We start from the raw sequence: 24,104 nt of genomic DNA, 5'->3' as shown, positions 1-24,104 counted from the left end.
AGTTGTGGCCTTTGCCCTTATGAGTAATAAAGCTAATGGGCAGATGCAGGGGCGAATGTCGTTGTAATTACAACTGCATTGTGTACACAGAGAGAAATGTGGATAGTCACCCATATGCCGAGTTTTATGCATCTCTTTGTGGGGGTGTCTATTTCTTTCTGTGATTACCAGCTGTATAATAAAATGCCCTTAGCTCAATGCTGCCTACAGTTACTACTGAACGCTGGAAGCTTGGCTTCTAAACCGCAACTGAGGGTTTTAATCAATATTTTATTCCACAACATATAATCCTATTCATTTACTTTTGCGGCTGAGGCGTGCACCGTAAATATGTACCGGATTGCTTGCGGGTAATAATGCTATGTTATTCTAATAAGTTTCATATTTATTTTTTAGGACCTTCGAATAGAAGAACTTACATTGCTGCTAAACCAATATAGACGGGTGAAGAACTTTGTGATGGCAACACATGGTAAAGTAGTCTAATCCATGACCAGGGCTTACTGTGGTGTCTAAGAGGTGTACAGCCCAATGTACAATTATTGCACATGGATGATACTTGTTATCTAAAATGTGACGTACTGTAGGGTGTATTTAGAAGAAAACTTTCTTAGATGAGTTTGTCTGAAGTTTGAGCACCTCATTGATTGCATTCTACAGCCCCTGCATGTCCATGTGACCCGATTATGGGCCAATCAGATCATCAGAATGTCCACGGCAGCAGGAGATACATTGCTGGTAATGTGGGAGGCAGCAACGTCCTGTCCATCATGTGTCTATGTTGGTGAGGACAAGGCCGCATGTGTCAGGCAGTGACATGATATACAGTAAGGAGGGGAATGGAAGCAAGCCACAGACTTGAGAGTTGGTTGATAAAACTGAACTCAAACAGCGCAGTACTGACGCGAGGCTCCGAAACATTGTGGTGTCAAACGCACATCTGTATGAATTAAGTTCTATACATTCGACTTGTTTATCTTAAATTTGGAGGTGGGAACATAGATTTGGACAATAACCTATATATATATTTACCTATGCTGTCCATGGCTCCACGGTGTATAGTCACCCTACAAATTTGCAATGACATCAGTAGTTGTAACCCAAGGTGTGAATCCACCAAAGCACATTTGTTACTGTACCTTGGAGGTACAGTAACAAGCCATTCACTTAGGTGTTTAACACTTCAGGACATTTTCATGTTGATGCATAAAAGGATCCATCTTTTTCCAGGGTCAGTGTTTTTAATGTATTTTATCTCGTTTTGGCATACAGCCATTTCAAATGAGTGGTTCATTATATCTTTACATAGATAAGGGTCTGAAAGGTACCAAATCCAGTGTAAATTAGATACTTTCAGTAGCAAGGAGCACAGTGGTTGATCTCCAATGTGTCCAACTGGCTTAATAAAATAGGCTGAGTGCGTTAAACATTGTCTAAATCTCTACATCTTTATCCAGAAAACAGATTCTTCACCATACTACGAATCCCAATACTTACTGTATTCCCTGACAAATCATATATACCCAAGGGCAGGCGTAGCTTGATAAGTCCATGACCAATCCAGCAGTTTGCTTACAGTGCTTGTAATGATAATCAAATAATGAATAATTGGCTGTGTGCTGCATGGTAACAAGTTCTGCTCTCTCCAAGGAGCGATGCAACACACCTCCTAAAATCTGCATTAAACAGTGAATATATTCCTTCTGTATAGACCTCAGCTTGACAGAGCCAGCTCAGAAAAGAAAACCATTACACCTTTTTGGTGATTCACCGGCTTACACTATGGATTAGCGGCCACCTATCTTTTTACCGTCTTATAAGAGAATAACAATTGCTCATACTGTATGTATCTGTACAGGTTATTATCTCTGTTAGCGAAGAGTCTGATATGAAATATATTTATCTAGAACAAATAATGTCATCTTATTTAAGAAGATCAGTGCTGGTAAAACCTAATGCATGTTATATATTACTTTCCTGTAAGAATGTTTTAGTAAATAAAATACAGAAGGAAGTCTCCATTACTGGGCGTTGATGGCACACAGCTCAGTCATTACTTCTGCAAGGCTTAAAATAAGCAGCAGGCTTGTAGGCTCTAGCATAGTTTCCAAACGGAGTTCCAACAAGCTAACAGTTTTATAACTTGGGACAATGGCAGCATTTACATATTACTTGCATATGTTTACTATTTGCTGCAACTTATTGGAAAGAAATGTGAACTTCATGGTTTGCTTTTGTGATTAAGGATAGTAATAAGGATCTACATCCTGATGTCTGTTGTAGCTGGCAATTTTGTGTAAAACATGTATGAACTATCAAGCAATTTATAAATATTAGTATATATAAAGAAATATTCTCCATTTATTTCATCATTATGTGTCCTAAGGGTAAATTTTACTAAAGTGAGCGTTTTTAGAAGTGAGTTTTAAAAGGGATGTTGCCCATAGCAACCAATCAGATTCTACTTAACATTTAACTAGCACCTTCTAGAAGATAATAGCTAGAATCTGACTGGTTGCTATAGGCAACATCACTTTTAAAACTCACTTCTAAAAACTCTCACTTTAGTAAATTTACCCCTAGTTTCTTTCATGATAATGCCTGTTTATTTTCCATCTACTCTGACAGATTGGGTATACTGTAGTTTGCATTATCTCAGTATTTCACAGCTACTACCATTTACTATGGAGATTGTGACATAGTGGTATTTCTGCTGCAAAATAGGGTTTTTAAGCATGGTATATACCTGGGGTAGGCAATGTGTGGCACTACACATCCCAGCATGCCCTGCAACAGTTTTGCACTAAGAGTGTCAAACTGAAAGGGGATGTTGGGAATTATAGTTCCACCGCAACTGGAGTGCCAAGCGTGACCTATGTTGTATGTTTTATGTATGCCCGTTTTCTCGTCTGTGTTCCTTCAGAGCACTGTGTAACCTTACATATTATTTTATTTACTCTAACTTCAAAGTCTCTTTAATATGGAAATTAAACGAAGATCAACAAATCAGCCTGTTGGATATCTGTGATTAGTCTCTCCGTGCCTCTGCTTTGGCATTACATGTTTACCGTCTTATTTAAGGCTCTTCTGAGAGAATACTTTCTGCATGCAGTGACGATGAAGTTGAATCTACAATTAAGAAATTGATTCCAAGAAATAATCAGTCCATGGAGTTACTAAACTCGGAGGTAATATGAGTGAATACCATGTGCTGTCTCCACTTTGATTTTGTGCCCAGTCATTTGTTTGAGCCAGATGATTGTACGTTTGAAGTAAACCAGATTCTTGTTTGCGTAGCCTGCACAATATATTCATGATGCAGGGAAAGTACTTTACAGTTCTCTGTCATTGAGTGAAAGTTCAGCTGTAACTTTGTGTGTAGTTACAGTACCAGTTATTCTCACAGGAGCATTTTTTGTCATTGGCTTGTTTTGGTCATTTACTTGTCTGCTTCATTAGTAGGGAACTACATAACCCAACTGAGTAACCACTAATGGTGGATTTCCATGTACTGGATGTAGGGATCACTGGTGGAATCCCGTGTACTGAACTTGGGGACCACTGATGGGCCCTTCGTGTGCTGAGCATAGGGACCACTGATGGGTCCCCCCGTGTGCTGAATATAGGGACCTCCCTATATGGGTATCCTGGGTGCTGAGCATAGGAACCACTGATGGGTCCCCCGTGTGCTGAATATAGGGACCACTGATGGGTCTCCTGTGTGCTGAACATAGGGAACACTAATGGATCTGCAAGACTTCAAACGGACGGCACGTCCCTGCAGCCACCAGCTAACCAACCCAAAGATGATCCTCCCTATGATCCTCCCTGTTCCATAGCCCCTCCACCCCCACAGAACACCCAGGAAAAAATTGAAGGTTGTGCATCAGTGGGGTTGTGGGGTAAATGGTGGAAGATACACTAGGTAAGCTTCGAAGCATCTTCCAGCAGGCTAAAGTAGGGCCTATAGTCAGATGAGAAATCAGAGGGATAACTGGAAGCCAGGGAGCCACCACCATAGGGGAGAGCAAGAGAGCATTCCTCAATTTGAGGCCTGTCCTATTCTGAGTCTAGTCCAAAATCTGTGTCAGATGGGCAGCATAATAATACCCATAATATAAAAGGTCAGGGAGTTGAAGACCTCCTATTGAGAGCTTCCATTTTCAGCCTAGCCTTGCTGCCATGCGATGCGACTAGGAAGCACCAGGAGACTGTGCTGAAGTGATATGTGACACTTGTATATCTGTGTGCGACTGACTTTGTAAATGGAACTTGGTGTGAACAAAGCTGTGGCCGTTGTGTCGTAGCACTTCCATGCTGATTCAGAGATTCAGTTGCATACAGATATACAAGTGTCACATGTCACTTTAATCAGCACAGTCTCCCGGTGCGTCCTAGTCGCATCGCATTGCGGCTTAGACGCATTTTTGGCACTAAAAAAAACAAAACACCTGGCGCTAGCAGAGCCTCACTGTACAAGGTGTGCTATGAGGGGCTGTTTGGCCTGACTGCAGCAAAGACGAGTGAGGACACAACTGGACGTACGTACATACATACATACTGTACGTACGTACGTACATACATACATTTGGCTGAAACATTATGGGCCTAAGTCAGAGATGGACATAATCATGACTAGCTCTTTTTTTTCTCTACAAATGCTTGTCTTTCCGCATTGAACGTATTTCTCCACATATGTGTTGGAGTGGACATGTTGACACTACTTGCAGCTAAAATGGCCGCCAAAAAGACTCCTGCCTGGAGGGACCTGACTTGCAGGTGCTGAAACTGGTGCATATTGCAAGCTGGTTAGATGGGTGCAGGGCAGCTGTGTCTGATTGGACAAAAATTACTAAAACACACCCATCAATGGAAATAGAGTGAAACTGCAGCAAGGCACTTATGTACTGTACTAATTATCTACACTGTTACAGCCATCTCATGTAATGTGTATGCATTGTGTACTGTGATTTTGAGCATTTTTGTGTACTCATCTGTGGTCCTATTCCTGGAGCATCTGACACTGGTACATGAAGGGCAGGGAGCCACAGTTACTGACTTGCATATGTGGCAATCACTGACTAGAAAGCAAAAATGCAACTTCTTCTTATTATGTGATTATATATGCCTTTAACTCTAAATAAGGTGAATGTTACTTTTTAGCTATATTGTATATTGTCACCTACAGTAAGACGTGTGCATATACTGTAGTTAAGTTGTTGCTAGTTTGTAGTCTGGTTAATATATTGTAAAACATTCTGTGACGTATTATTCAGTCCAGATTAGAATATAGTATAACTGTGGCTGATGTAGCAGGGATTCATTGCATCAATATGTTGTCTCATATAGGTATCTTCCACTGTGTCCTCGCCAACTGTGCCGACATCCCCTCCCCAAAACATCTTGGAAAATGGGTAAGAGCAACAGACGACTAGAAAAAGGATGAGATGCGTTCATTACCCCGGCATCCCATACCCAAACCCGCTGGAACTGTATAAATCCGCTATAGTCAGAATATATTGCTGTTCGTATATTATGTGGCAATGAAGTTGCAGCCATTGAGGTTATTAGTTCTCCGGAATCAAATAGTTCTGTGATAAGTAACACCAGAGAGTCACAAACATGCGACAGAACAAGAGGAAATCACAGGTCTCTTAGTTCACCGATATAAACATCATCCTTTTGGTTTGGGTACAGGATCCCGGTGCTGGCGCCGGGTTTCTGACAGCTGACGGGATTCCGGCGCCGGTATACTAAGCGCCAGCATCCACTTGCCGGGATTATGGCCGCATCCCGTACCGGTGTATAGCACCACTGCACCATGCTTTCTATACATTATAGACAGAAGGATGGTGGTGCATTTCACTGTTCTCTCTAAGCTGACCACTGTGAAATAGAACCATGGAAGCAGACAGAACGATAGGGGATCAATAATTGAGTAGAATTATTCTGCGGAGTTGTGCTGAACAGTATATTCTTAATAAAGCCTTCATGGTAGAGCGAGTTTAAATGACAATTCAATGCATCATCCTTCATTGATTATTCTGTACAAAACCTTTCCCGACCGCGTGACGTACCTGTAATCCAATTGTGGTCGTTTCACTTTTGATGTCATTAAGCAAGAGAAGCTTTTTTGAAAATCTAACCAGTGGAACCTAATATTTATTGGCAGCAATAGCTCACACAGCCCACTGGAAAATTGCAGCTCACCACAAGAGGAGCACCTGGAGCACAGGAACAGGTGAGAGATCTTCTGTAGCCTCATGAACCACCTGTGAAAATATCTATTTTTTTTTTCTATAACTTCTTGAAACTCCATAAAAGCTAAACTTTTAGCCATTTGTCTTCATTTTATAGAGCTCAGCCCAGGAAACTTTCCACCAGTCTGGAAGACTTGCAAATTGGACCGACGGAAAAGGTGCAATAATCTGTTCATGAAATGTTATAGAGCCAAGTATAGAAATCTATAAATTAATTTATGCTGTTATATATCATGTATGAGGTGGTATCTGACTTTGCCATTGTTCAGGGTGCAGTGAATTACAGAGGTTTTCAGTACTGGCCAGTTGGTAGTGCACAGTCATATATAATACGATAAACATTATGTGTACACGTACACATACAATTAAATTATAGCTACAATCTGAATGGATGCTATGGGTAATAGCTGCTCTTTTCCTTCCCAGTAGGTTTGATAAACCTTTTCCATGGTACAGTCACACAGATGTGATGTAACCCATATTAACCTATCATTTATCACCGTTAGTACTTTAATACATGCCAATAACATCAAACGTCACATCTTGGGTATTGCAGGGCCCGCACACACTGCGATCTCTGTAACTAGTGATCTTTGGTATCGCAGGGTGTACAGTCCCTAAAGGGCCCGTACACACTGCGATCTCTGGGCCGTATCCATTATGGATCGCAACTGCGTTTACGCATGCAGTCTCACTGCGATCCACCGTGATCGCTATGCCGCAGCACAGCATAGGGATGCCCACTTTACCTTACACACATCCGTAATCCTTAGCAAGACTGCGAAACCATCGTTACCATCGCAGCCTCACGCTCACTTGCACAAGCTCTGACCTTACTCAGGAATTGCTAACCTCGTCACACACAAGCTGCGTACGGTATCGCAGTGGATAATTTATGCACACCCCTGCAACAGCGTTCAAATGCACTGGCACGCCTGTGTTTTGCTGACCACCCCCTCCATCACCACCCCCGCAGTACTTCCTGTCAATCACTCTGCGATGGGTCTGCGTAGCCTCTGCAATCGCAGTCCCGATTGCAGTGGAGTGTTCACGCACTGCGATGCCTGCGCAGAACGAAACAGTCAGCTGGTTGCGTGCGTAATCGCAGTTGGGATCGGTAGTGAATCAGACCCTCTGTAACTAGTGATCTTGGGTATCGCAGGGAGTACAGTCCCTAAAGGGCCCGGACACACAACCATGATCTAAGCACAATTATCTTCAGACATGTTGTAAGATGATATCGGCCTGTATGTGTGCAACCGTATTTCTCCTGCACTAACCAGTCCCAGTAATACGGGAAGAGGTGCAGCTGCCTAGAATGTGCACTGATTGACTAGATGTTGTCCCCTGACCACTTACAAATGTGGTGGAGCTGGACTCTAATCTTTAGTCTTACCGCATGTGGCCGGTATAACACATGAGAAGGATGTGCCAAACATGAATGTATGTCTGTGCAGACAGAGGAAGCATCTACTAATACAGGCGTTTTCTTAACTTTAGTTTTCAATTCTCTGTCATTCCTGTACGTTAACGTTTGGTAGCTGTGTGTGTTGGGACCATCGGACCGGCACTGACGATGTTTTCTTAACATCACGTGCCACCATCGATGGAGAGAACAAAACATACTTTTAAACCCTCGGTGGTCGATTGCCATCCCTAGTACGATGCCTGTGTCTCCCCTGCCTCAGGTCATACACACACATGAGGAATGTATATTTCATAAGAGTAGTAGTTTAATCACTGACTGTAACACTGTCATCATAATCCGTCATTCCTGTATGTTAACGTCTGGCAGCTCTGTGTGTTGGGTGTGTTTTATATGTATCTGTGCTATGAAATCTCTTTTTGGGAGACTAGCAGCATGTTATGTTGTGTTAATAATTAATAAGGATTTTTTTGTTATTAATATATATCTGGCATTATTCTAACCCTTTTACTCTTGACCTCAAAATATATTTTACTTATTTGATTAGTATAGTATATACTATAGATATATATTGTACTTTTTTATGAAGTAGGATATTAAAATTATATATTGGCCATATCTAGCCTTTCTAATATAAACACCTACAGCATTCCATGCCATTCAAATAACTTATGGGACATGCAAGCTTTCATATGTATTACTTGTTTTATTTAGTGCATTGTTATAATGCCCCCGTAATCCAGTGTAATCAGTGCTGTATGCAGGATGTGCTACTGATGCAGTACAGTAAACTATAGATATCTCCTTTAAATGACTGTAAAGAATATAAGGCTCAATCGGTCATTGATGCATTTGCAGCCATTAAGGTCTTGATGATGACTAAAAGGGTTGAATGCCAGTGAGTCTGGTGAGTCCCAGCACAGAGCTCCCAGTAATCGGCTGGGATCCGTAGTGTCTAACAAGTCACCATGTTGTATTTGCGCACAGTACTAACCGGTTGTTCTTGTTACTTTTTCCTTTTGCATCTTGACATTTCCCTCCTTGACACTGCATAGCATGATGATGGGGAAATCCCTGAGCCTGTTGTAACACCTGAGGTATATTAACTCTATTAAACATTGTTGTTGTGTTTTGTGTTACTGTATGTTACATCTTGTGGTGTTTGCATATTTTTTTTTTTTTTTTAAATAATCTACAACCAATCCTCCCTCTTACACCAGTGGCCGACCTGCTAAGGATGACTGGTGTCACGAATTAACATCTCCTCAATTTTTGCCGTTTATGTTACATCCTTCATAAACAGACTTTTCTTAGTAACCCAACCAAGACTATAAGGTGATGCTGCGTGAACGGGATATAGCCTCATTCTCAGCTCATAGTTGTATGGGAGAGTTTGGTGCCTCTGGTTAAATTGCATTTTTCACTGACTCGCCAAGTACAAATAGGTTTATATGGGTTGGGTCTGAAATTCCAGCAGCTGAATAGCCGCCGGGTGAAATGCCAATGCCGGAAGGCCAAAACAGCAGAATCCAGACGGGGCAGGTAAGTATGGTAACCCTAACCTTCTCCCCCCTCCTAACTCCCCCTAAGGGTGCCTAGCTTTAAAACTCCCGGGGGTTGTGCCTAGACCTAAGTCCCCCCGGGGGTTCCTAAACCTAACCGCCCCCCTTACCCTTGCCTAACCCTATCACTCACTGGGAAGTACCTAGCCCTAAGTCCCCCCCGGAGGCACCTAAACCCCCCCCTTCCAGCACCCTAAACCTAACCCTCCTGGGAGGGGTGCCTGACCCTAACCTCCCCCCCTGGTGGTGCCTAACCATAAGTCCCCCCAGGGATACCTAATACCCCCCCCCCCCCCCGCGGGCTAACAGCTAACCCTTTTCGCTTACATTCATTCGGGAAGCCATCTGTCGGGATTCCGTCGTCGGGCTTCGGGTACGAAGTCAGGATTTTGACGCCAGGATTTCGTCAGACGGCTCATGGCAGCCAACTAGATTCTAGCTTTCGTTTTCTAGAGGGTACTAGATAAATGATAAGTAGAATCTGATTGATTGCTATGGCCAACCTCCCCACTTTTTTAAACCCGCACTTTAGTAAATATACCCCCTGGTGTTTTAGCACAGATGGAAAAAAATAAATGAAACAGTGAATGTGGCATGAGCAAAGGTTGGGGCACCTGGCCAGTTAGTTTCCAAAGGTTTCTTATAGCCAGATAAGAGACTTTCTATTCTGACTATAGAAATTATTTCCAACTCTTCCTTGCAGAATCCCTCTAGCTGGGAAATATTCTTTGTCCTCTTGCATGTAATGTATGTTCAATGCAGACCCTTCTAAAACCTTAATGCTCAATTCCTGTAAGTACTTCATTGTTAATTTTCAGGTATTTTTATTTTTAAATCATTTAGTTTTTTTGGGCATTGCATAATTTTAACAATTTCCAAGCTGTTCTACAAGACCGTTGTCTGGGTCTGCCCACATTTTTTGCTTTTATTTCAAGAGTTGCCCTTAATTTCCATTTCTTAATGATCATTCTGACAGTGGAAATCCTGGGCTGAAAGCATGTAGATATATTTTTCATGGTCCATTATCTTTAACTAGCGAACCACCCCGGCTACTCACGGGACCAATTTTGAATTTACGGCGATAGTCTTTTTTGACCGAGGTCTGTTGGATGTCCATGTTGAGGACATTAGTCGTTTTTCCTCCTGACGTCAGCATGAATAGATTTTGTGTTGTCGTGACACGCAAAAGGCCCCGTAAAGTTGTCCATGAGAAAAACTGTCTCCACTTCAACTCCAGCCATGTTAAAGCTGGCCACACATCTAAAGATTATCTGTCCCACCAGCCAACTAGTTGATTGGTTGGAATGAAAATCTGGTAAGGTATGGGAGTAAATGATGATCAGCAATTTGCTCCTAAATGCCTGAAAACAGATGAAAATGGTCGGTCAGACAAGTTTGTTAAATGTGCAAATTGCTGATTGTCATTTGCTTTCATACATTACCAGATTTTCATTCCAACCAATCAACTAGTTGGCAGGTTGGACAGATAATCTTTACGTGTGTACCCAGCTTTAGTGTCTGCCCCTGTGCTTTATTTATTGTCATGCCAAAGCAGGGCTTACATCAATTTTTCTGGAGAAACCGGATGATACGTATCAATCTCTACATGGTACAAAATAAAGTCCATATCTAACGGTTTAGGCAGCGTAAGCCAAGAAAGTTCTCGGACGTCCATTTTTTTTTCATTGAGTTGCTTCACTAATATAGTCACTGCTCAGCTCCCTTTTGTCATACATTAATGTCTCGTACACAATTGCTCTATAGAATAGTGCAGTGGCGTAACTACCACCCTCGCGGTGGCTTGGGGGCGCGGAGGCTTGTGGGGCGAGGTGGCTGCAGATTCCATGCGGACTAGCCGTCCGCATGAAATCTGCAGAAAACAGCCCTCCCAAAATGGCCGCCGCCTAGGAGGAGACATATGCTTGAGGTCCTACTGGACCTCTAGCATCTGTTAGTCACCCAGGCAGGGCGGTAGTGTGGACGGCACTACACTACTAGCAACAAACACACAGCCGCCGGCGCCGGCAGCTGTATGTTTGTTTTAGCAGCCGATGAGAGTCTGTCAGACTCTCATCGGCTGCTGCACCCACTACGCTCACTCCTGCAGTGAGTGATGGGAGAGACGTCTCTCCCATCATGCAGAGCGGGCCGGCCTGGGAGGACGCTGCACGGAGGAGCATGCCGGAGCGGGGATCAAGTTAAGCAGTGTTTTCTTTTCTTTGTGTGTGTGTCTGGGGGGACTACTACTAAGGTCACTGCTGGGGGGGAGGATGGACTACTTCTAAGGGCACTGGGGGGGGATACTACTACTACTACTACGGGAACTGCTGGGGGGAGGACTACCACTAAGGGCACTGGGGGGGGGGACTACTACCACTAAGGGCACTGCTGGGGGGAGGACGGACTACTACTAGGGGCACTGGGGGGGGACTACTACTACTAAGGGCACTGCTGGGGGGGAGGACTACTACTAAGGGCACTGCTGGGGGGGACTACTATTAAGGGCACTGCTGGGGGGGACTACTATTAAGGGCACTGCTGGGGGTACTATTAGGAGCACTGCACACTGGTGGGACCACTACTGGGGGACACTGCATAGAGGGGGATTACTACCAGCGGCACTGCTGGGGGGACTACTACTGGGGGCACTGCTGGGGGGCATTGTTGGGGGGGGATTACAGCTGGGGCACTGCTGGACTACTGGGGGGGACTACTACTGTGGGGCATTGCTGGGGTGACTACTACTGGGTGCACTCCTGGGTGCAATCCTGTGGGGGGGCTACTGAGGGCACTGCTGGGGGGAGGACTACTACTGGGGGTACTTCTGGGGGGGACTGCTACTTGCGGGGGGGATTACTACTGGGAGCATTGCTAGGGGGGGCTACTACTGGGGGGACTACTACTGGGTGCACTCGGGTGCAATCCTGGGGGGGCTACTGAGGGCATTGCTGGGGGGGCTACTACTGGGGGGCATTGCTGGGGTGGATTACTACTGGGGGCATTGCTGGGGGGCTACTACTGGTGGCATTGCTGGGTGGGGACTACTACTGGAGGCATTGCTGGGGGGGACTACTACTGGGGGCACTGCACTGGTGGGACCACAACTGAGGGCACTGCATAGGTGGGGATTACTGCTGGGGGCACTGCATTGGTGGGGATTACTGCTGGGGGCAGTGCATAAGTGGGGGACTACTACTACTGGGGGTATTGCTGTGGGAGGACTACTACTGGAGGCTCTGCTGGGGGGGGACTACTACTGGGGGCACTGCTGGGGGCACTATATAAGGGGGCCTACTACTGGGGGCATTATGTAAGGGGCACTGCATAGGGGGACCACTACCTGGGGCACTGCATAGGGGGACCACTACTGAGGGCACTGTATAAGGGGCACTACTGGGGGCACTGTATAAGACCCCTGACAATGAGCAGGTAATTTAAAAGTAATTAGAAGCCTTAGTGTGGGGCATAAAATGGTGTCAGGGGGCAAATATGTAAGTGGCACTTTGGTAATGGGCATTACAGTGTGTGGCATAATGTGTACGGGGCATTACGGCGTGCGGCATAATGTGTAATGGGCATTACAGTGTGTGGCATAATGTGTACGGGGCATTACGGCATGCGGCATAATGTGTAATGGGCATTACAGTGTGTGGCATAATGTGTACGGGGCATTACGGCATGCGGCATAATGTGTAATGGGCATTACTACAAGGCGAAAAAATACTGTAAACTGTCTAGGGAGGGTGGGGGCACATTTTTAACTTTTGCACTGGGAGCCAAATTGCTTATAAATGGCCCTGTAATGATTTTACCAAAATGCCATGGAGGAGGGGGGGGCGCGTCAGAAACATTTTTGGCAGGGGGAGCAAAATGTATAGTTACGCCACTGGAATAGTGACCACTGCATCAAAATCTGTCCAGTGATTCTTGAGATTAGCCTGGACACACAGACAGACGCCTGCCAGGGACTTTATTTTATACTATGTATAATGTATGTATATCATCTGCTTAGAGGAGACCATGAGTAAGCCAAGCATGGTGAGAGGTCAAAAACAATAGAGAATTATTTTAAATAAAAAAAAAAGGAAGTCGTTGAATCATTTGGAAGTGTGCCCAAATATTTCCACATGCCATTTCCACTGGGTTTTTTTTTCCAATCTACTACATTCGGCAAATAGCATTTGTGCACTACAATGTGCTTGATATTCAGTGCATCCGGAAAGTATTCACAACGCTTAACTTTTTCCACATTTTGTAATGTTATAGGCTTATTCCAAAATGGAATCAATTCATTTTTGTCCTCTAAATCTTACACACAATAACCCATAATGACAATGTGTAAAAAGATTTTTTTGAAATTTTTGCAAATTTAATTTAAAAAAAAACAAAACACTAAAGCTGCATACACAATTACACACACAACGATTTAGTTAATGAACGATTTTAGTAAACTATTTTTTCCCTTGAAAAAATTAACTAAAATCGTTTACTAAAGTTGTTTATTTACTAAATGTAATGAACGATTTTTATGAACTACAAACGATTTTTGCATATTAACTTACTGAAAATCGTTGAGTTGACAAGTCTGACTGAACTACAAACGTGAACGCGCATGAACAATAATCGTTCATCGTTTGATTCAGAAAGTGAACGATTTTTTCAAACGATTATCGTTAAACGATATCGTTTAACGATTATCGTTCAAAAAATCGTTGTGTGTGTATGCACCTTAAGAAATCACATGTACATAAGTATTCACGGCCTTTGCTCAATACTTTGTTGATGCACCTTTGACAACAATTACAGCCTCAAGTCTTTTTGAATATGATGCCACAAGCTTGGCACACCTATCTTTGGGCAGTTTCGCCCATTCCTCTTTACAGCACCTCTCAAGCTCCATCAGGTTGGATGGGAAGCGTAGGTGCACAGCCATTTTTTAATTAAATTTGCAGAAATCTCAAAAAAACTTTACACGTTGTCATTATGGGGTATTGTGTGTAGAATTTTGAGGACAAAAATATTTTTTTTCCCATTTTGGAATAAGGCTGTAACATAACAAAATGTGGAAAAAGTAAAGCTCTGTGAATACTTTCCGGATGCACTGTATATATCAAGTCCTCGGTCATCTGCTTAGAGGAGACCATGAGTAGGCCAAGCATGGTGAGAGGTCAAAAACAATAGAGATTTTTTTTTAAATAAAAAAAAGAAGTCGTTGAAATATTTCCACATGCCATTTCCACTGGGGTTTTTTTTTTTTTTTCCAATCTACTAAATTCGGCAAATAGCATTTGTGCACTGCAATGTGCTGTCATACAGTATGTCCTTTCAGTTTGTACTCTGCAGAGGTTGTTAAATTATTTTCGCTTAGAGATTTAGTGAATCCTGCAGTATGACCAGGGTGCCCCAAGCTATGCATACACCTGTACAGCTCAGGTTTAGTAATAGTGTCCATAGACTGTATTCTTAAGTTGTGTATACAGGGGCAGGGCAGGTCCAGTCCTTTGTGCTGAGAGTCATTGTATGTGTCCTACCTGGTTACACGTGTTAGTGCTTAAATTGGTGACATTATGTTCGGTTATCAGGCCAAAAGACAACATTGTATATGGATCAAATAAGTTGGTAGGAAGATACCCACATGCACATAAAGATTGCATTATAAATGTAATCCGATTTATTTTATTTTTTTCTGAGCAATATGTTCAAATTAGGCTGAGCTGAGAACCAAAATCACATTGACAGCATTTTTACTTGTGGTATAAAAAGTCAACAGACAAAAGGTCAACACCAATGATCGACCGGTATAAATGGTCGACAGGGACAAATGGTCGACCCTTTTTTTCTTTTGTATCTTAAGCTTAATTCTAACCCTCCCCCTGGTGCCTACACGTAATATCATAGTCTAACCCACCCTCCCCCAAGTTCCTAACCGTATTTGTCCCCTCAGGCAGCCTGTGCCTATCCCTATCCCTAACCTTAAAAATGTTAACTTTTTTTGTTTTTTAAATCGTGTCAACCTTTTTTTGTCAACAAATGCTGTGTTCACCATTTGAACCTGAAATCGCAGTCTCTTTGGTTACCGGATAAAGGCACAAGGACTCTGGCCAAATGCTTGTATACAGAGCACAGACATCCAAGGAATACCGCATATCCGTACACACATATACAGTGGGTTATACATTACTGCTTATAATACATGTTGTCCTAATGAATACAGAGGTGATGACAGAAGATAGTTATGTACAGATATGGTTAAGGTTTATACATTCATTAGAATCACTTGTGTATTAGAAGACGTTATTGTATACCTTCTTATTGATATATAATAGATTGGAATGGGTATGAAATACCGGTGGCTCTTTAGCCGCCGGTTCAAATCTCGACTCCAGAAGCCCGACAGGACAGGATCCCGACTAGGCTCTCCTTTAGTGGTGCCTAACCCTGTCCCTCACTGGGATGCCTAAACCTAGCCTTCCCTTCCTGCACCCTAAACCCTCCCGGTGGGGTGCCTAACCCTAACCACCCCCAGTGGCACCTAACCCTAACCCCCCCTCCCCCTAGCCTATCCCTAACCCTCCCTGGGGGGTGCCTAACCCTAACCCTGCCCCCAGTGGTGCCTAGCCCTAAGTCCCCCGGGAGTCCCTAAACCTAACCTGCCCTCCCCGGAGCTAAGTGCTAAGACGCCCAGACGTACCATGATCGGTCCAGCGTCCATCTGCATTCCGGTGTTGGGATTAAAATAGACATATGTATTTCGACGCCTGTCTTAAGTCCCCCGTCGGGCTTTTGTTGTCGGGATATAGACCAGCGGCATCTCGTCCGCCGGTCTACTAACTACATCCCAATAGATTCATAGTCCATATTTAACAAGTAAACAGGTCTGAAACAGGGTAATAATGATCTTTGATGATATGTTCCATATCCAATCCTTAGGCATGGGAATTATAGTAGCCTGCAGTTATGGGATTTACAGATTATTCTAGTAACGTCCTAATCCAGTGCTCTCTCTAAATGACCTGTACATTTGTATCCATGTCAGTGTAACGCTGATCCCAGGTACCAGACATTGCCAGGAAAACTCTCTCGCACTACTCCCAATGGGTCACATGACGGCTACAGGAATCCCGCTTCCCAGAATGCTTTGCACTTCAAGAGCGAAACAAACGGACTACAGAGCTTGCGTAAGTCATATATTTATGGGCGTAAACGGGAGCAGATGCACAATTTACTCTGACCCATACATATCCTAAATGTCAGATAGGTATTTGCACCAATAGCGAGTAACATAGGGCCAGATTCAGAGCCGAACGCTCTGACCAGAGTGCTCGCTCTGAATCAGTGCCCTCCTCCATGAAAATGGAGCGGCCTCCTGGCCGCTCGTATAGCTGTGGGTGGCCACCCACAGCATATGCGAGCGTCCATGATGATGGTCGCGATGGTCTTGACCATTGCGACCATCGGGCTTGCGACGGAGACCCTGCGGTAGGGTCTCGCTGCCGCAAGCCCTGGAGTGATTTTGGCTCTATCAGAGCCAAAATCATATCCACTGACATCACTAGTGATGTCAGTGGGGCTGGCTTCAGACTGTAGGCGTTCCCATGGGAACGCCTCCGTCTGGCAGGCACGCCCCCGGCATGTCCACCAAAGGGGGCGTGCTGTCAATCAACATCGACAGCACGCCCCCTTTGGTGCGAGACCCGGAGCGATGGAGAGCCTGTCGCTCGCCGCGTCTCGCGCATGCGCACGATGGAGCTCCCTCCGTCGTGCACATGTGCAGTGGGGGAACATCGACCCGCTTGCGAGCATCCTGCGCTCGCGAGCGGGTCTGAATGACCCCCATAGTGAATATTTTCTGCCTCAGTAATGCTTAGCACTGGTATATACATTTTTAGAGAAATTACGATATTTTGTTGATCTAAGTAAGAATTAATAACAACAGAACGCCTGAGAAAAAATTGCAGTGAATGGTACTGAGAGTTTGAGGAAAAATGATCATACCTTCTAAAGAGGCAAGTGCAGGCTATCCATTTATAGCATTTACTAGATCTGTTAGCTAGGACCTGGTTACTATGGGCTACACAACCGCTTCTTCTTTGTACAAAAATCCCCTTGTTTTGAAGGAGTACATAAATCATTAAACACATTACAAGAAGCTTCTAGTCATTTATGTGTAAAGGCGTAACAAGGGCGCACAGTGCCATGACAGAGCTTCCGATCACCCTCTCAGCGCATGACATCATTGCGTCGCACAGAGAGTGTGCCACCACCATGAAGTGCAGTGCTGCCCGCTCCGAGCGGCTGAACTTACAGATGGCAGGGTGCATGGCATGCTCTGAGCACCCAAAGGACGTTCAGGGTGCACTGCCGCATGATACTGGCGGGTGTAGTAGCATTTAGACCGTTGGCTTCCAGACTACATCCCATACTGGCTGCAGGGTGCCATTGTAGTCACTCTACTGGCCAGAAGCAAGGGCCTGGGGGACTGACTGTGCCGCCCACAGAGCCCTGCACCACTGGTCACACACCCCTAGTTACAGTCCTGAGGGTGCTATTGTGGTCCACTGTGTTCTGGTTTGTTTGGGGGCAACACTGCAAATAGATTCTTCACGTTGTCGGCCACCTCTCGCCCTCAGGCCACGTAGTAGTCACACCCCAGCAGTGGGGGCAGTTCCAGGTATATGCACATTGCAATGTATGAGAGGTAGGGCAGGATTTACCATTAGGCAAACTGTACGATTCTTCTCCTGACTCATGACAGCAGTCAGCGTGGTCCGTCTGTGTCACTGTACACATACAGTACACATTCTATTAATACAACAGTAGACACACCAATACCTACCTATACTAGAAGCCCGGCTATTGGAGGCGTGTTAATTATAATCATACTAATATGTCATCAAACACAGAGAACGGAGTATACGTAACTTTAAATCCTGTCATCTCTGCTATTTAGTGGCTTGGATTCCTCTTCCTTTCAGTTCTGAAATGTCTTCTTTTTTCTTTTTCTTTCTCCTAATTTGCTGTTTTTGGATTGGTTTAAAGATATCAGCAGAAGCGTCAGTGCCCCAGTAATAGGTACTGTACCCGCGTTGTCTAACACAGCATGCGTGTGCTATGTTTCCAGACTTACTGTATGGGGGCATTTGTATTCTGTAACTTATTGGATCCACTCTCCCAATACGGTGTTCTGGAAGTGGAGAATTGTGCTTTTCTTAGTAATTTAGGAGATTATATTTATTACATTCTAATCTGGTTACATTGTGAACAATTAATACGTAGGTGTAGCGAAAACCAATGTACAAGAAATAGGACGAGTTAGGGCTGAGTTTCAGAGAGATTAAACTGAAGTAATTATGAGTGAGCACACTCCACCCGTCCCCAATTACCTCTTAATTCATAATACTGACGTTATTTAATCCACTGCATATTATCCAACCTCATTTGAGTCAAAACAACTATATAAAACACATTTCAAAAGATCGGATACTGTCATTTATTTTGGTAGATATGACATCATAACCTCCGTCCATGACATAGAGATCGGACCTTTAATCTTGTCTACAAATGTATTTCTTTTGAATACAGTACATTGCCTACAGTAATATGCCGCCACCATTTTGCTTGAGACTACTACACAAAGAAGCTAAATACGATATGATGTATGTATAGAAAAGTTCATCTTTAAAAAGTTACCTGTGTCCTCTAAGCACAAGGGAGAGTGCCATAATATGGGTTTAATCAAATTAATGAGAGTGCTCCCTCTCCATGTGTACTATTCCTGGGGATATCACTGAGGCACTTCATGACCGATATTCCTGAGGCCTGACGAATAATGATCGTGAGACACTGGTTCTTCTCACTAATATTAATTAATATCGCCTACACTGTGTAAGTTAGAGGTGCCCAGCAGGGTTGGACTGGCCCACAGGGGTACAGGGGAAACCCCCGGTGGGCCCCAGTGCCTGAGGGCCCACCCCCTTCTTTAGGGATCAGGTTCCAGACTGTGCACTTGAATTATACTGGACAGGACTATTGTGTATTTTCTATAATGCACTGCTGTTATTAATCTGATCAATATCATGCATTCACTAGCAGTATTTACTACAGGTTGAGTCTCCCATATCCAAATATTCAGAAATACGGAATATTCCAAATTACGGAATATTTTTCGTATGACTGAGAATGTGAAACCTTTGCTTTCTGATGGTTCAATGTACACAAACTTGTTTTAAAGCACAAATTCATTAAAATACAGTATACAATAACCTTCAGGCTGTGTGTATAAGGTGTATATGAAACATAAATGAATTTCATGTTTTTACACAAACTTTTTTTGATGCTCAAAATTATAAAAAATATTGTATAAAATGAGCTGCAGGCTGTGTGTATAAGGTGTATATAGAACATAAATGCATTCTGTGTTTAGTTGTGGGTCCTATACCCAAGATATTTCATTATAGTATGCAAATATTCCAAAATACGGAATAATCCGATATCCAAAATACCCCTGGTCCCGAGCATTTTGGATATGGGAGACTCAACCTGTATATCTATGTATATATTTAAAGGGGCCCAGACCCCGTCTGGAGGCTGGCCACACTCCTAAGTATGGGCCCCCATCACTGCATTCCCCCGGTGGGCCCTTCATGCCCCAGTACGACACTGGTGCCCAGTCAATACTGAGCAATAGGAATGAACTTTGTGTAATTGCTGGCCTGTGTGTGTGTGCCCATATTTATATAGCACATACAAATTGTATGCAGTGGCAAAAATGGGCTGAACGTCAAATGGGTTTGAATTAATTTTAAAAAGTGTTAGCGGAACATTCACAAACAGCCGATCACAAGCGCACACAAGCCTGCGCCTTGTTTTTACCCATTCAGGCGCAGGCAGGTGTAAGTGGCAGAATCGTAGTGAACCCATATGTATATGTTCTGGGGCTGTCAGACATAATGGTGGTTTAAAGTTTACCTACCAGCGGATTCTGAAAAATTGCACAACGGCGAATCCAAGATTGCCTGTGACTGCTTATGTTCAGCAACAATGCCCAGGGTTAGAAACCGCGACAGTGCTGAAACAGTGCGCCATGTTTTTTGTGTACGCATCAGATGCAGAAAGGGGCTCAGCCTACAGAATAGTGGAAATGTTACAGTAGGGCAGGTTTGGGGTAAATGTGGGTGCATGAATTGCATGGTTTGGGGGATGGGCTTCTTTGTCTCGGCTCTGCCTGGATATATGTTGGGAAGTATCGCCTATTAAAGAAAGACAACACAAAGGCTTTTTTGATCAATTAAAAGTTAAGATTAAAAAGCAAGAATTCACTGGGTAAACTTGGAAGAGCGGCACTTATTGTTTTAATAAAGTTGAATTTTTAGACTTCTTCCAGACTGGTGGTTAGTATGAGTTTTCCATAGGAGGCACCTAGGACAGGAAAACTATGTAATGAAACTTTGCATTTAAAGCTAAAACTTTTAAAAGCTGCTGCCCGGTTCTTCTGTGAGTGACTTACTGATACAAATAGGATATAACGGACATCGAGCCCTTACAGCCTGGCTTTAATCTGGGGGAGTGGCTACACGAGCCCTTGCCTTACAGCCTGGCTTTAATTTGGGGGAGTGGCTGCACGGGCCAATAATAGTCCACAAACACGCTTGTAGCTTTCTACGGTTTCCGCATGCAGCTCCCTGGGCTCGGGTGAGATATATTTTGTCAACATTCATGATGTCGACATTCACAAAATGTCTACATTTACCGTATCAACATTCGTTATTATGACACTGAATAAATGTCGACGTTATTAGATATCTAATGGTGAATTACCTGGTACAGTGGGAGCGGCGGCTCCAGCGATGTCCTCCGGGTCCATCTAATGAGGACTTCTGGCAGATATACTGTAGTTGTGCTTCCGGTGGTGAGTATTGCTAACCCTCTCCCCTGCCGCAGCCGGACCCTAGCCCTCTGCTGCCGGTCCATGCAGAATGTTGGCATTTCACATTTAGACAGTGTGAACATGTCAACATTCTGTATATGCCGACATGTTCAGTGTCAGCATTTGAACAATGTTGATATAACTGTCGACATTGTGAGTCAACCATTTTGACTTCATCCCCTGGGCTTTGGTGAGGTGAGCTGTGGGTAGGGTGTATGGTTTTGTCAACTACCCAGGAGTCTTTCTTTAAAGTACCTTTTGAACCCACAGGGCAGGCCTGGCCAACCTGTGGCTGTCCAGCTGTTGTGAAACTAGGGTATGCTTGGACTTGTAGTTTAACAACAGCTGGAGAGTCAGTGGTTGGCCAGGCCTGCTATAGGGTATGGATATGCCCACATAAGGGTTGTAATCCCACCCCAGGTGGCCAAAAAGCGTATATGGTTTGTAGGTTTGTGCTCTGTGCAAAGGTTTGCACCAACCATGACCCGTATTATTCACTGTGACCGGATCATACATGATACCAGTGAGTATCCTCTATATTGTAACTGCACCATGAATAATGCATGCTACTTTTTACTTTATGACTCTACGGTAAACTTCTTTTTATTTTTAGAAGAAAAATGACACCCCCCAACATTTAGTATGCAAGTATTTACTTTTAGTAGTTGTGTTATTGTTTGATGCCCTGTCCTGTCCCCTGTGTCCTCACTGACAGCCCCTTGGTGCCAGTGACAGCAGACATTAGTAAGATCCATCTCCGTGTGCTAGGTGTTGGCTTTCATTTAACGAGAAGTCATTGGCAGTTTCCGTCAGTCCTTCAGCCAAATATTTCCCAGAATAAAAAAAAAGTTCTTTTTATTTAAAGGTCCACTGTTTGGTATATTGAGTTGCTCAGAGACCGCAATATATTACTAATGGGCAGAATTGTATATTTTAAAGATAAACCTACTAAAGTTTTAAAGTCTGATAAATTCAGTATACAACTTGCTCCAATATGAAAAGGCACCATGTACTATATGTTATGTACTATGTATTATGTGTAAATTACCCTGTACCATAGCAGGTTTCTGAGTCCTTGCACTCTTCTAGCTAACTGAATGTACGTGGATGTATTATGGTAGGTAGTCCAAAGGTTGACAATCACAATGTCTGCATTCATAATGTCGACAGTAGCGTCGACATGGTTAAAATGTCGCCAGCAATGTGTTGACAGTCTCAGAGTGACATGTGAAATGTTGATTATCAGAAAGTCGACATTAGGGTTAGGATACGGGTGAGGTTAGGGTTAGACTTGGGTGGGGGGGAGGGATAGGCACTAGAGGGAGAGTAAGTGGCATGGATTAGAGATGGGGAGGAATAAATGAGCAGAACACTGGAGGCGCACAGTTCTGTCGCAGTCACATGACCGCCGAGACCCAGAAGCAGCGCTGGAGCCACTGTAGACGTCAGGCTAAGGTAAGTCACTGTTGGGCCATCAAATATTGACATTTCAGCACTGTCTACACAATGAATGTCGACATCATGACCATGCCAACATTATCATGTCAACATAAATGTCAACATATCATACCCGACCCATATTATGCACTACATCCATAACCAAATTAGGGGCCATACACAGAAGCTCACCCCATTATTGCCTCTCAGTCTGGGCTCGGTGTCAGTTGTAGCAATCCTATCACGCAGCTTGGAAAAGCTCTAATTGTGCCCTATGAGGAGTGAAAGCCCCACGCTGCGTCCAGCATAGACAGACAGCGGTTGTAGGGGGTGATTCATCCTGCTCTTGTTATGCATTGTCCATAGAATCTATGTGCTGTGTGACAGTACAGACGATTGTTGTTATTGTTTATATAGTGCCGCCATTCTACACAGCGCATTACAGAGAATATTTAATCCTGTATACATGTCCCTGCCCCATTAGAGCACACAGTCTAAATTTACAAAAACAGATACATTATTTGGTCCATTTTATCCTCCGCCAATCAACCTACCACTGTTTTTGGTCTGTGGGCAGAAACCTGAGCACCCGGATAAAGCCCACACAGAAACCGTGAGGAAAATAAAAATTCTGCATGGATGCGCTAATGACTGTCTCCCTGGCGACTGAAACATGACGGGGGGCGAGTGAAACGTAGGTGTGTTGCGACAGTTGTGGGGGGCGTGTCTGTGACTGCGAATCCGTATCTAGCGGTGAATGCTCCGGTGGCTGACTTCCAAGGGACATTCCGAGCGACCATAGGATTGCGGAGAAGACCAATGGTGCATCTGTGTACGCAAGCGGCGCATCCTCGAATGCCGCTAGTGGGCGTCTCAATACAAGTCTCTGTGGCTGTGACATTTGCATATTTTAACACAATCGCTGCGTTCGGGATTGCGTCCACCAATAGGGCCCATAATCTCAGCGATTCCACCTGCCAACATCACTGGAAGAGAAGGCTAAGGCAGAGTGTCCAGGCCCTTTATGTAAACAGTAGTAAAACCTATGATCAAACGTCCAATATTTATATATTTATTTGTGAGCTAAATGTCAGCTGTCTGTCTGTAATGCTGGTGCACTGCGTGATCTAACCGTGTCTCCTCTGACCATCAGGTGAGACGGAGAACAGCTTGGACATCACGTTTAATGACCTCTCTTCCGGCACAGACTCCGGCCAACGCTCCCCGCTCTCTCCCGAATGCAAGAAGAGCCCAAAAGGCATCAGAAAGTTCTGGGGAAAGTAAGGTTTAGCTTTGCTGTCTAACTATGAATACAGCTCGCACCAACATGTATGTACAGGGACAGGTTCTATCATCCAGAATGCTTGGACTTGGAGCTTTCTGGATAAAGGAGTCTCTTTTTTTTTTTTTTCTCTCTAATTTTGGAACACCATAACTACAATATGGTACATTTAAATTGCTCTGCTCTTTGCTTATCAGTGCTCCTCATAGTG

At 43.9% G+C, this 24,104-nt stretch overlaps 1 protein-coding gene across 8 annotated transcripts in view; it reads left to right on the top strand.

Moving 5' to 3' along the window:
* The window catches only part of PPFIBP2 (PPFIB scaffold protein 2), a 234,536-nt gene that overhangs the window by 193,849 nt on the left and 16,583 nt on the right, over positions 1-24,104 (top strand). For 6 of the 8 annotated variants that reach the window (XM_088449009.1, XM_088449007.1, XM_088449014.1 and 3 more), the window contains 9 exons: positions 397-472; positions 3,082-3,188; positions 5,350-5,414; positions 6,173-6,241; positions 6,358-6,418; positions 8,742-8,783; positions 16,285-16,426; positions 18,288-18,320; positions 23,765-23,891. In XM_088449009.1, the coding sequence (XP_088305135.1) occupies positions 397-472; positions 3,082-3,188; positions 5,350-5,414; positions 6,173-6,241; positions 6,358-6,418; positions 8,742-8,783; positions 16,285-16,426; positions 18,288-18,320; positions 23,765-23,891 (722 nt within the window). The remainder of the gene's footprint in view (positions 1-396; positions 473-3,081; positions 3,189-5,349; positions 5,415-6,172; positions 6,242-6,357; positions 6,419-8,741; positions 8,784-16,284; positions 16,427-18,287; positions 18,321-23,764; positions 23,892-24,104) is intronic. The other 2 variants (XM_088449010.1, XM_088449008.1) reach the window with 2 other exon arrangements.

The sequence above is a fragment of the Taudactylus pleione genome, unplaced genomic scaffold, assembly GCF_031769625.1.
Source record: "Taudactylus pleione unplaced genomic scaffold, aTauple2 ptg000475l, whole genome shotgun sequence".
NCBI lineage: Eukaryota > Metazoa > Chordata > Amphibia > Anura > Myobatrachidae > Taudactylus > Taudactylus pleione.
Note: the sequence above shows the minus strand (reverse complement) of the source record. Positions and strands in the feature narration are given on the sequence as shown.